General features: G+C 37.2%; 1 protein-coding gene across 1 annotated transcript in view; it reads left to right on the forward strand.

Moving 5' to 3' along the window:
- The window catches only part of TERB1 (telomere repeat binding bouquet formation protein 1), a 29,463-nt gene extending 16,353 nt beyond the window's left edge, over window positions 1–13,110 (forward strand). The window contains exons 11-17 of the mRNA XM_040254119.1: window positions 1,018–1,175; window positions 2,255–2,604; window positions 3,860–3,924; window positions 4,226–4,321; window positions 8,458–8,607; window positions 8,913–8,978; window positions 12,635–13,110. Coding sequence (XP_040110053.1) covers window positions 1,018–1,175; window positions 2,255–2,604; window positions 3,860–3,924; window positions 4,226–4,321; window positions 8,458–8,607; window positions 8,913–8,978; window positions 12,635–12,822 — 1,073 coding nt within the window. The 3' untranslated portion in view covers window positions 12,823–13,110. The remainder of the gene's footprint in view (window positions 1–1,017; window positions 1,176–2,254; window positions 2,605–3,859; window positions 3,925–4,225; window positions 4,322–8,457; window positions 8,608–8,912; window positions 8,979–12,634) is intronic.
- Window positions 13,111–13,402: the final 292 nt, after the last annotated feature.

Consider the following 13,402-nt stretch of genomic DNA (forward strand, 5'->3'; position numbering starts at 1 on the left):
CCTGGAAAATCCCATGGATAGAGGAGCCTGGAAGGCTGCAGTCCATGGGGTTGCTGAGGGTCGGACACGACTGAGCGACTTCCCTTTCACTTTTCACTTTAATGCATTGGAGAAGGAAATGGCAACCCACTCCAGTGTTCTTGCCTGGAGAATCCCAGGGACAGGGGAGCCTGGTGGGCTGTCGTCTATGGGGTTGCACAGAGTCGGACACGACTGAAGCGACTTAGCAGCAGCAGCAGCACTGCTAGGCTTTAGGGAGTCAGTGATAAGATATAGCAGTCTGTGTGCTCTTAGAACTTAGTTTAACTAGAGAAATAGGAAGTAAATAAATATATTATTATAAATTAATGCAAAGGTTAAGAGTGGATGGAGCACAGATCCTAACCTGTAATAAAAGACGGTGACCTAGACTGAGAGCAGAACAGGCTTTGGGAGGAAGTGATTCTTCACCTGAGATCTGAATTAGAGTTAATTAGGTGAAAAGAAGGGAGTTTGTTTTGGTCCAGTGTCTCAACCATAAGCAACAGTGAGGCATAAAGGTCCTGTGAGAGGAGAGAACCTGGTGCATCTAAGAATTGATGGCTGGAGCATAGAGGAAATAGCCATGAAAAGGAGTTTGGTCTTTTGAAAGAAAAATTGCAGCCATAATACGTAAAAAATTTTAAAATTATAGAACGGAACCTATAACACAGTTGTGGAAACTGTGTTTAAAAAAATACTTTAAAACCAGTAGCCATAAACTTAAGCATGTTTGTATGCCTGGTATAACATGTTTTCATGCTACTTTTTCCCTATAATTCTGAAAAGTAAAGTCTATTTTATGACTCTTCAGGTCCTCAGCTTCTGCCACACAGTTTCTTTCCACTTATTTTCAGTACCAATTAGGCAAGTTAAGATGGTTTGGATGTGCAAAATTTAGAGAAGGGGTTGTGGGGTATGAGTTTGTCCTTATTTAAAGTGTTCAAATAGCATTTCTAGTAATGGATAAACTCACAATTTTTTTTCCATATTACAAAGGTGAGAAGTTATCTCTAAGTCTAGGAGAATATTCTTTTGATAAAAATGAAGAGCATTTAAAGGACATAAATATGAAAGAGAAGAATCTTGAAGATTACTGGAAGAAAGCAAAGGAAATTTTACACAGAATAGAAGAACTTGAAACAAAAGGAAATGAGGTTGGCTTTTTTGTTTCAAATAATACAGAACTTTTTTCAAAATGTTTTTAATAATAGAGGTTTGAGGGTAAAATATTTTTCTTACAAATTTACTTTTTATTTTTATGGTTTTAAATTTAAAATTCACGATGGCACCCCACTCCAGTACTCTTGCCTGGAAAATCCCATGGATGGAGGAGCTTGGTGGGCTGCAGTCCATGGGGTTGCTAAGAGTCGGACATGACTGAGCAACTGCACTTTCACTTTCCACTTTCATGCATTGGAGAAGGAAATGGTAACCCACTCCAGTGTTCTTGCTTGGAGAATCCCAGGGACGACAGAGCCTGGTGGGCTGCCGTCTCTGGGGTCTCACAGAGTCGGACACGACTGAAGTGACTTAGCAGCAGTAATACTTGAGGAATCATCCTTGAACACAGAAAAAAAATATTTTTAAAAAGTGAAAATGAAGGACTTCCCTGGTGGTCCAGTGGTTAAGAGTCCGCCTTCCAATACAATGGATGCAGGTTCAATTCCTGGTCAGGGAATTAAGATCCCACATTCCATGGGGGCATTAAGCCTGGCCTTCACTACTAGAGAGCCTTCCTGCTGCAGACGGCAGAGCCCAGGCCCTCCAGAACCTTGGTCTCTACAACTACAGAGAGCCTAGGTGCCACAACTGTAAAGCAGCTTAAAATAAATATTTTAAAAAGTGGAGGTAATGACTGAAAAAATAAGAAACATGGAGGATAGAGTCACGAGATCTATCATTTATATAGTAAGGGTTTGAGAAAGAGAAAGAATGGAGAAGTAATAGTTGACCCTTGAACAACAGGTGTTTGAACTGCTTGAAACTATTCATACATGATTTATTTTGACTTTATTTTTGTGTAAATTGTGAGATATATGTTCCCATCTGACTACCCAAATGTCCCCAAATCATTTAATAAATATTCTCCCCTTTCTCCCTAATGTAAACTTCATCTTTTATAATGTATATTCTATTGACAATCATAAACTTTTTATGCATTATTTAAAGGGAATGTAATTTGGATTATAAAACAAATGATTATTTTGAAATTATTTATATTTTTATATTATAGGAAAATATACAAGGAGAGAATTATAACAATAATGTTTCATCTGTGAACATAAATATTCAAGATACACTGAAACACTTCCATGCAGATAGCAGCAGTGGTGTTCCCAAAGCAGAGGATAAAGATAAAAGCCAGGCTAGAAAGCTACATGGTTCTAAGTCCCATAAAGTCATGTCTAAAGCATGTACAAATGATGATCAAGTAAAGATGGAGTTAAGAAGTGCAAATCCAGTTAATGCTTGTTATAGGGAGACTGGGCAAAATAAGACTTTATGTACAGCCAATTCAAGCTGCAAACAAAACCTATGTGAAGAAACAACTTCTGAAAAAAAGAACTTTGTTTCTCAGTCAAGGTATAATTTAATAATTGTTTCTAACTTTTATTTACTTATTCAGCATTTGTGTGTGTGTGCATGTAGTACAATGTGCTATACTCTTAAGCACTGGGATACAGAAATGACAAAATATGGTTTTGGGGAGGAACCTAATGTAGGAATTTTTGGGAAAGGGGTTTGGACGGGACAGTCTTGGCCAATTCATTTAGGGTCTGGCATGTCATATGCAAGATTTTCTGTTTTAACTTATATGGTATAAGGAGCCATTGACAATTTTAAATCAAATGGCATAGTCAGATTTGAATTTAGAAGGGATACTCAGAAAACTTAAACTGAATGTCTGTAGCTGAAATAACGATGCACACGTTGATAATCAATTGGCAATTTGGCAAAAGCCACTTTGTAAGTTTAATTTGATAAATGGGGGTAAGGTGCGATTAAGATCTGGTTTAGGCTCACCTTTTCATTTGTTCCCTGTACCTCCTCTCCAGTACATGTTCTTTCTCCTTCACGGGTAGCCTATAGGGCTGGACCTGGAATCATAGCCTTTCTTCCTAGAACCTTTCTTGTGTTCTGCTCTTCTGATAGTTACTGGACTATGAGGGAGACTGAAGAGGATGCTGCTATGTTTTGGGAGGTTGTAGGGTAAACCAAGTGTTAAAAAGATAGATTATATCATCACATTCCCTTTTTCCTTTTCCAAACCATTCTTCATGTAATTTTAACTTGATTTCTTAGGGATGTAGAATTGGGAATTAGTGAGATATGCTCTTGTGCCAGCATTCTTGCCCTCTGGCCCACTGAATTTGTTATTTCCTCTTTTTTGCTTTTCTTCTTTCCTATTTTCCTCTCCCCCCCCCATGTTTCTGCTGACATCAGTATTATTGCCCTTTGGAGTCTTGTTTAACTCCACTTTTTTTTTTTTCAAATTGAAGCAGAGTTGATGTTACAGTTACAGTGTTTCAGCTGTACAGCAATGATTCACTTACTATTCTTTTTCAGATTCTTTTCCATTATACATTACTCCAAGATATTGAATCTAGTTTCCCATTCTATACTGTAGGTCCTTATTATCTATTTATATATAATAGTTGACTCCACTTTTAGAAACAAGGTTATATGTAACTGCTGAATACCATACTTTGGCAGAATTTGGTGGGTTTTGGTAGATCCTGGTGCCAGCTCCTTCTGTCTGCCAAACTCTGCTTATATAGAAACATTTGTTCACACACCAGTGTTTACTTATAGTAATCTTGTGTCTGTTTTCTTTTAGAGACCATATTTTTAAACACCCAACTCCTATTGCCAAAAACACAAAGCAGCAGTTACCAGTAACAGGTATGACTAAAAATGTTTCTTCTTTGATTGTTGAACATATTCAAGTGATTAATATAGCTAAAAATGTACGTTGGTATATCTTCTCTCTTACATACAAGCCATGCCTTTACTTCTCTTTCTAAACTAAGTGCTTCAGTCACCTTTTGTTAATATCCAGAACCTTTCTGTTTATCCACTAGGATGACTGGATGTGTAGTCCTGGGCTACAGTTGATAAAAATTTTCAGAATTAATAAATCTTGTAAATGTCACATACTTTTTACTAATCAAAAATACCTTGCATTTTGCAATTTTTTCTCCAGATCCATTTACATTATGTTCAGATATAATAAATAAAGAAGTCATCAGTTTTCTAGAAACAGACAGTTGTTCCAAAATGTTGAGGTATAGATGCTCAGGTAAGTATTTTTTTAATTGTAATTGTTTCATAATTAAAGTTTATATGATATAAGTTAACTAGAATTTGTAATTGTTCTACCAGTGTGATTTAAACTTCATTCCCTTTGGAGAAATAACAATCATGGGTGTCATAAAAAATTCAAATTAATACCTTTTATCTACAGTAACCTGTGTTCCCAATATTTGTTCATATGCGTCAACACAGCTAATAGTTTTTAAAAATTACCTTATTATTCTCTTTTTGTCACCATCTATAAGTTTAGCTTTACTGAGTAAGGTAAACATTTTTTGTATTTTCAGAGAGTCAATAAATAGATATATATTCTGGATTATGTTCTGAAAATCATAAGCATTACCTATTTATATATTTATAGTTAGTTTATAAGTTTTTCTAGTGTTCCATGTCCCATTGTTTCTTTTTTCTTCAGGGTCCTCAGTGCTTACTCCATCCTTCTTCTTCATATCCAAGTATTTGCTCTTTGTTTACTCTTATTGTTGCACTCTGCCCTTTGGAGAAAATTGAGGCTATTCCACATTAGGCTCAAAATACTACTGTTCTTCTATCTTCCACCACTCATGTCCAACTCTCTGCAGGATTATAGCCTGCCAGGCTCCTCAGTCCATGGAATTTCCTACACAAGAATACTGGAGTGGTGTGCCATTTCCGCCTCCAGGGGATCTTCCTGACCAAGGATCGAACCTGTGTCTCTGTGTCTCCTGCATTGGCAGGCAGATTCATTACTACTGAGCCATCTGTTATTCCTTGATCTTTTTCCTTCTGCCAAATTTCTGCAGATACTTCACCCACTAAATAATTTAAAGCACTTACTCAACTCTGCTGCAACATATACTTTTGTGGTATCATCTCTCATTTTACCAATGATTTTCAAATCTGTATCTCCACACTTCACTTGTACCTTGGGTTATAGCTACATTCTGCCATTTCCAGCTGTATCCAGGACATACTCACTTTAATATCTTATTATTTCAAGTTTAATATATTCAAAACACAACTTTCTCCGTCTTTAAACTGCCCTCCCTCCAGCGTCTTCATTTTCGTTAATATTGCCACTATTCTTCTGGCCCCCAGATTTCAAACATTGAGTCATTTATAACTATCTTTTCTCCTTACACCCCCTATTTCTAGTCTATCAGATTTGGTTCTTTCTTTCTTTCTCACACAGGCCTCTTTTCCTTCATGCCTCAATTACTCCAGCAACTCTGTAGCAGTCTTTCAGTCTCAAGTCTCACCAACCCCCAAGTCATGCATATTGCTATTAACTTCTCTTCCTCATGTGCTTTTCATCATGTTACCAGGGTAAAGAACCCTCAGTGCTTCTCTGTAACTCACCAAATCAATCTCTCTGCCTGGCTTTCAAAACTGTGTGGAATTTTGTTCTTCTTCCACTTGTAAAATTTTACTGCACATTCATTCTACCAGAAATGTGCCATGCTTATTCCAGACTCTGCCATTCGATCCATCACAACTGAGCATTGTCCTCAGTTCAGTTCAGATCAGTCGCTCAGTCGTGTCCAACTCTTTGCGACCCCATTAATCGCAGCACACCAGGCCTCCCTGTCCATCACCAACTCCCGGAGTTCACTCAGACTCACGTCCATCGAGTCAGTGATGCCATCCAGCCATCTCATCCTCTGTCGTCCTCTTCTCCTGCCCCCAATCCCTCCCAGCATCAGAGTCTTTTCCAATGAGTCAACTCTTCGCATGAGGTGGCCAAAGTACTGGAGTTTCAGCTTTAGCATCATTCCTTCCAAAGAAATCCCAGGGCTGATCTCCTTCAGAATGGACTGGTTGGATCTCCTTGCAGTCCAAGGGACTCTCAAGAGTCTTCTCAAACACCACAGTTCAAAAGCATCAGTTCTTTGGCGCTCAGCCTTCTCAGTCCAACTCTCACATCCATACATGACCACTGGAAAAACCATAGCCTTGACTAGACGGACCTTAGTCGGCAAACTAATGTCTCTGCTTTTGAATATACTATCTAGGTTGGTCATAACTTTTCTTCCAAGGAGTAAGCACCTTTTAATTTCATGGCTGCAGTCACCATGTACAGTGACTTTGGAGCCCCCCAAAATAAAGTCTGACACTGTTTCCACTGTTTCTCCATCTATTTCCTATGAAATGGGACCAGATGCCATGATCTTTCGTTTTCTGAATGTTGAACTTTAAGCCAACTTTTTCACTCTCCTCTTTCACTTTCATCAAGAGGCTTTTTAGTTCCTCTTCACTTTCTGCCATAAGGGTGATGTCTTCTGCATATCTGAGGTTATTAATATCTCTCCCGGCAATCTTGATTCCAGCTTGTGTTTCTTCCAGTCCAGCATTTCTCATGATGTACTCTGCATATAAGTTAAATAAGCAGGGTGGCAATATACAGCCTTGATGCACTCCTTTTCCTATTTGGAACCAGTCTGTTGTTCCATGTCCAGTTCTAACTGTTGCTTCCTGACCTGCATACAGATTTCTCAAGAGGCAGGTCAGGTGGTCTGGTATTCCCATCTCTCTCAGAATTTTCCACAGTTTATTGTGATCCACACAGTCAAAGGCTTTGGCATAGTCAATAAAGCATTGTCCTAAACGTCTCTTTTACCCTAATAGCTCATTATTCATCAATTTTACCTCAGAAATCTCTGCCTTCTCCCAGAAAATGTTGTTATTTCAGAATCTCTACATTTGTTTTCTGGACTATTTAAGTTACCCCTCAACTGATTCTCTTACTTTTCAGCTGAGCTTTCTGTTAGACAAATTACATCATATTCCTGCTTGATAAATATCCCTCCGTTCTCCCATTGACTTGAAGATAGCTAAAATCCTTAGGATGGTTCTCAAGACTCTTGTTGATTGGCCCCTGGCAACCCTTACCAGCCTCAACTTTTCTCCCACACTTCTCATACGTGTACTCCAGCCACACACGACACCTGTGATTATCTGAACACACTACACTTTCTCACTCTTCTGTGCTTTTGCACATGTTCTTTGTACTTAAAATGTCCTCATCCCTGCCAACTTTCTGTCTGGCTAACTTTTCCTTTAGGTGACAGGCAAATAGAGTACCTTATAGATGTGGCTAACATTACCTGAAGCTACTGATCAATGTTAAAATTTAAAAAAAGATAGTCAGACTTTATGTGTCTGTTAATACGATGCAGTTAGAAGTCCACAGTACTACCTGTGAGGAATTCTACTAAAAACAACTTAATCTGAATCTGATTAGTCATCTAGATCTACTTTACAGTTTCTTGGGCACACAGGAACATTTTAAAGGATACAACTAGGATGTAATCAGAAAAACCCCAACTTTGGGAACTTGCACATTACAAATGACCTGGTGTCTCCAACAGGCAAATGACAAAGGGGAAGAGAGGAGAATTGATAGATTAAAAGAAACTCAAGAGACATATCAGCTGAATGTAATGGTTGACCTTATTTGAATCATGATTCAAATAAACCGACCATAAAGAGAAAGTTTTTAAATGATGGGGAAATTTGAGCACTGACTGGATATTAGATTACTTAAACATAAATTTTTTTAGGTGTGATAGTGGTTTTGCCGTTTAAAAAAATAAGACAAAATAAGTACTTTTTAAAAAGAGTTCTTATCTGTTAAGAATGCATCTGAAATAATACTCAAATGCAACTTCCAGGCTTCATAATCCAGTGTGCACAAAAGGCAGAGTTGCATAGGTAGAGGGAGATAAAATATGATTGGCCATGAGTTAAGAATAGTTGAAGCTAGATGATGGATACATGGTGGTTCATTATTCTTTTCCATTCATTCTCATGTATTTTAACTGTTCCATAATATTAAAAAAAAAAAAAGATGACGGAGCCTAAGGGTCACTTCTTTTGGATATCTTCCTGACAGTGACTCCTGCTCAGAATTAGACCAAGCTAGACGTTCCTTTCCTATATCACCATAAGTGTTTACACCTCTGTGGCAACACTTGTTTCCCTGTATTATATTTATTGTCTTTACTCTTTCATACGATGTGGCTTTGAGTTTCTTGATGTATTTATAATTAACTTCCTGATTCACTTAAGTGATATTTGCTTTCATAAATTTGTTATTAAATATTTTATAACATCTATGCATCATTTTAATTTGTTTTCTTTTAGGTTGCATAGCAGTAGGAAAATCCCTGAATAGTCGAAATTTTAGCAAGCTCTTGCACTGTTGCCCATACCAATGTGATCGTCACAAAGCCATTGTGGAAGCTGAAGACAGATATAAAAGTGAACTAAGGAAATCACTTATCTGTAACAAAAGTAATTAATTCAGTAGTTTTAAAACTGTAATTATGACTGTACCTTCTGAACTATGATCTAGAACGTTAAGTATATTGAAAGCTAAAGGGTACAAAAAGTGTTGAAAAGAAAATCTGTCTCTGAGCAACCATGATTTAAAATGTTCCCAGGGAGTAGATTTAGTCTCTGGTGGTTTAAAAATTCTTCCTAATCCACCTAAGGAGTCCCATTAGAAGGGGGAAAAAGGAAATATCATACTAATGGAATTGATGTGATACTACTCAGATTAATACTCTAAGTAGGCTAAATGTTTTCGTATTTTTCAGAAATTCTGCTGACCCCACGTAGAAGACGTCAACTCAGTAGTGAATCTACTACCCCTGGAAGAATAAGTGAATATACTTAATTTTTAAATAAATATAAATTTTATATATTCCTGAAACAGAACAGCTCAATGATTGTTCTCAGTCACATCATTAATGGCTTCTAAATAATAACCCTTGGCTCTGATAAGAGTCATATTTCCTGATAAAAGAAGTTTCCCTTCTCCCTTCCTCATGCCACCTGCTAATCTCTTGCTTTCTAGCTGGGGAAGGAGCAGGAGAAAACTTAACATCTATTAAGAACCCATTATGTATTAGGTATTTTATAGATATTATTTCCTTTATTTCATAAAATAAAATCATAAGATAAGGTATTACTTTATTTCCACTTTACTTTCTTTTCTTTTAGGTTGCATAGCAATAGGAAAATCCCTGAATAGCCAAAATTTACCAGTGAGCAAATGGCAGAACTTAGATTCAAATGCAAGTTTGTCTTTCTCCAGAACCCCCAGTTCATTCCTCTGTATCACATTTCTATTTTAGCACTTCAAATAATCAAAATTGAAGAGACAAATAGTATAAAGCTTAGATCCCTGCTTAAAAATTAATATACTTCTCAAACTATGAGTTAATTTATAGGAGTTTTTATTAAACTACAGAATTAACAGTTCAGGTTTATCACCATTTCAAATTTATCATGAGACTTAAAGAACATTACCATTTTCTTCTGTTCGTATAGAATTAGTACCTGCAGAATAAGAGTAAGCAATTGAGTACATTACTTGTCAAAGTAACCTAGAAATTAATAGCCATTAGTAACTATAGAGTCATTCTGTTATTTATTGTGAAGAGATCTGGACTGGATCCATCCAGGAAACATTTTGCCACTCACTTTTGTTTGGCCATTTTCACTGCCAAAACCTTGAAAGAAATTTCAAATTTACCTTTTATAACTGGGTGTTTTTCAAGATTAATATTTCTGTGTATAAATTAAAATCAAGTGCAGTACCAGTATAGGGTAGCCCACTTTTTGAAGTAATATTTTCTGTAGAAACTGTTAGAAAATACATATCTTTCCATAGAAATGTTGCAGTTGGAAATCTTGTCTTTGACAAGGAGTTGGCATCAAATTAACAATAGAATTTCTTCAATAGCATGTCTTAAAAGCAAATATAAAACAACTAAAAATATTCGACAATCATTTTTCATAGTAAAGTCATTTGCAGAACCTCATGAAACATACATAACTATTCCTATATATGGGGTTGCACAGAGTCAGATACGATTGAAGTGACTTAGCAGCAGCAGCAGCAGCATTCCTATATATTGATTATACAAAGGGATCCTAAATACTGTTAGGATCATTTTCAACTCATAAACACCTACATCTTTTTTGTAGGTTAGAACTGCTTAGTTAAAATCAAATAATAAGTTGGCCTGCTTTGTTTCAGATTTAGGCATCTTGAGGAGGTAGTGATTAGATTGGTCTTATATCTCTTATGGGGCTTCCCAGGTGGCACTAGTGGTAAAGAACCTGCCTGTGAAGGCAGGAGACATGGGTCAGGAAGATCCCCAGGAGGAGGGCATCACAACCCACTCCATTAATCTTGCTTGGAGAATCCCATGGACAAAGGAACCTGGGAGACTACAGTCCATGGGATCACAAAGAGTGGGACATGACTGAAGCAACTTAGTATGCATGCATATCTCTTTTACAAGCAGGCCAGGAATATTTGATGTACTGTGTTCCCCCTCTTAATAAATTTCCCTTTCATGCTAGAGACATTCATTACCTTTCATTTGGTTATAGGTTACAGTCAAATTTGAGACTATTCTTTTGAGAAGGGACCATTGCAGCATCTAAGTATTTAAAAGAGTCTTGGGGACAAGGCTCTTTTAGGATGGACTGAAAAATAAGTGGCTAAAACAGAGTCTTCTTGCCTACTTTTCCCTGCTATTTTCTTCCCCTTGTTTTCTTTTAATGCCCAATCAGTATAAAAAAGAGCACTAAAGAAGCCACAGAAGGGAGCCTTGTGATGTAGAGAGCTGTTTCCCCTTCTAGGCTGCCCACTACTCTGCTGCAGAAACCTTTGAAGAGTTGGGCACGGATGTTAATTTAAGTTAGAAGTCAGTGAAATGGCAACTGCAGTGGAAAAGTGGGGATGGGCTCTACATGAACAACCCCAGGACCCAATATCCTGAATGATATAATAACCCATCTGGTTCTGATTATAATGAGTTTTGAGATCATTTAGCAAGTGAAATTGAAATAATCTATTTCTCGGAGAACTACAGTTTTCCAGTAGACCCAAAAGTAAGAAGTAACTTAATTGATGAGTTTTTAAAATATATTTAATATCTTAAATATATATGATTTTATTTTTGGTTGCTCTTCATCTTCGTTGCTGTGTGCAGTCACTCTCTAGTTGTGAAGAGAGCGAGGGCTACTCTCTATTGCAATGCATGGGCTTCTCATTGAGGTGGCTTCTCTTGTGGAACACGGAGTATAGGCACACAGGCTGCAGTGGTTGCAGCACGCAAGCTCAGCAGTTGTGGTACGCTGGCTTAGTTGCTCTGAGGCATGTGGAATCTACCTGGACCACAGATCGAACCCATGTCCCCTGCACTGGTAGGTGGATTCCTATCCACTGTACCACCAGGGAAGTCCCAGTGATAAGTTTAAAAACACTTTTTACCAGTAGTAACTTTTTTTTCTTTCAACAAATATTATTGATTACCTCCAGTGTGTCCGACACAATTTTAGGCACAGGGGACATAATGGTGAGTGAAACAGACAAAATCCCCGTCTTCATGGATCTCACATTCTAAGCAATACCATTCGGTAATAATTAGACATTGTTTCATTGATATCTTGGCCTTCTGCTGCTAAGATTTTTCCCTTCTGATTTAAGAGATCTGAACTGTGGCTCCTATCTTAGGAGAGATGGACTAACAGTCCTGACCTGCAAAGGCAAGATTTTCTAAGGTTGTCCCAGCAGTTATTCCAGGTCCTATTAGAGTGAATAGCAGCCTTAATTGGAAATACAAAAACTCCTCCTCATCAGTATTAACAATGAATTAAAAGCCTTAAAGGAAGACTATTTCCTGGTAATCATGACTAGAAAATATTTGTTTACAGATACCAACTGTGTATTCTTTCTGTTGTAGAAATTACCCCTAAAAACCAGATAAAACTTCCTCTTTGTGCAGCCTGTTTTTTTTTTTGTTTGCTTTTTGTTAATCAAGCTGAGCCCTTATATAGGTGAAGAACATGTTCTTTAAGTCAAATTTCAAAAAAGACCCTTAATCCTTTAAAAATATTAATCAAGCATGATAATTAAAGTAACAAGTGTTGATATTCTTTTCTATGAAGTTATGGAGCCCTTTGGGAAGAACGTAGCTGTAAGATAGGTAAGTGGTTAACTGTCTTCACAGGAATGTTGAGAGTTAACAACCAAATGTTTATAAAATTTTGTGTTTCTTGATTATCGTAAGATTGTTACAATTACTGCAGGATGACAGTAATAGCATCTAGGTTGATAGTAGGCACTCAGAGTTTGTTTGTTTGTTTTCATTTGAAGTGGATTTCCATATGATGAGTTGCCCAGGCATGAAGTTTTCTCACTGTATAATCCATATCCTTAGAATAAGTTTTTATTTGATTCTCAAGAAGATCTCTTTTTTTAGCAAGTACTAATATATTCTACAATTCTCATTAATTACAGAGAAAAGAAGAATTCGTAAAAACTTTACCAAAGAAGAAATAAATTACCTTTTCAATGGAGTAAAGAAAATGGGAAATCACTGGAATTTAATTTTGTGGTCTTTCCCCTTTCAGCAAGGACGGAAGGCTGTGGACCTTGCTCACAAATACCACAAGCTGACCAAATGCCCCAAGTATGTGGCTCCTTGATTGGAAGACTTGTCAGTTTTTAGTTTGACACCTTGAAAAACAGTGTGTTAAAAATACAAAATTTTAAATATTCTTAGACACTCTCATGAGACAGGAAATGTGGCAATGGGGATACTGTTCAATTATTTTTTGTGATGCTGTAGCTCATCAGACTATTAAAATAACTTGCAAGGACTTCTCTGGTGGTCCAATGTCTAAGACTCCGTGCTGTCAATGCAGGGATCCTGGGTTCAGTTCCTGGTTAGGGAATTAGATCCCATAAGTTCAGCTAAAGATCCCCTGCAACTAAGACCCAGTGCAGCCAAATAAATAAAATTATTAAAAAAAATTATAAAACAAGTACATTTTCTTTTAAAAATTTTATTTTATCATATTTTTGGCTGTGCTAGTTGTGATGTGTGGGCTCTCTCTAGTTCTGGTATGAGAGCTCTCTAGTTGTAGCATGCAGCCTTAGGTGCCCCATAGCATGTGGGATCTTAGTTCCCTGACCAGAGATCGAACCCATGTTCCATGCATTGGAAGGCAGATTCTTAACCACTGGACCATCAGAGAAGTCCCTAAAACAAATACATTTTCCATG

Source organism: Oryx dammah, unplaced genomic scaffold (genome assembly GCF_014754425.2).
Source record: "Oryx dammah isolate SB20612 unplaced genomic scaffold, SCBI_Odam_1.1 HiC_scaffold_13, whole genome shotgun sequence".
Lineage (NCBI taxonomy): Eukaryota > Metazoa > Chordata > Mammalia > Artiodactyla > Bovidae > Oryx > Oryx dammah.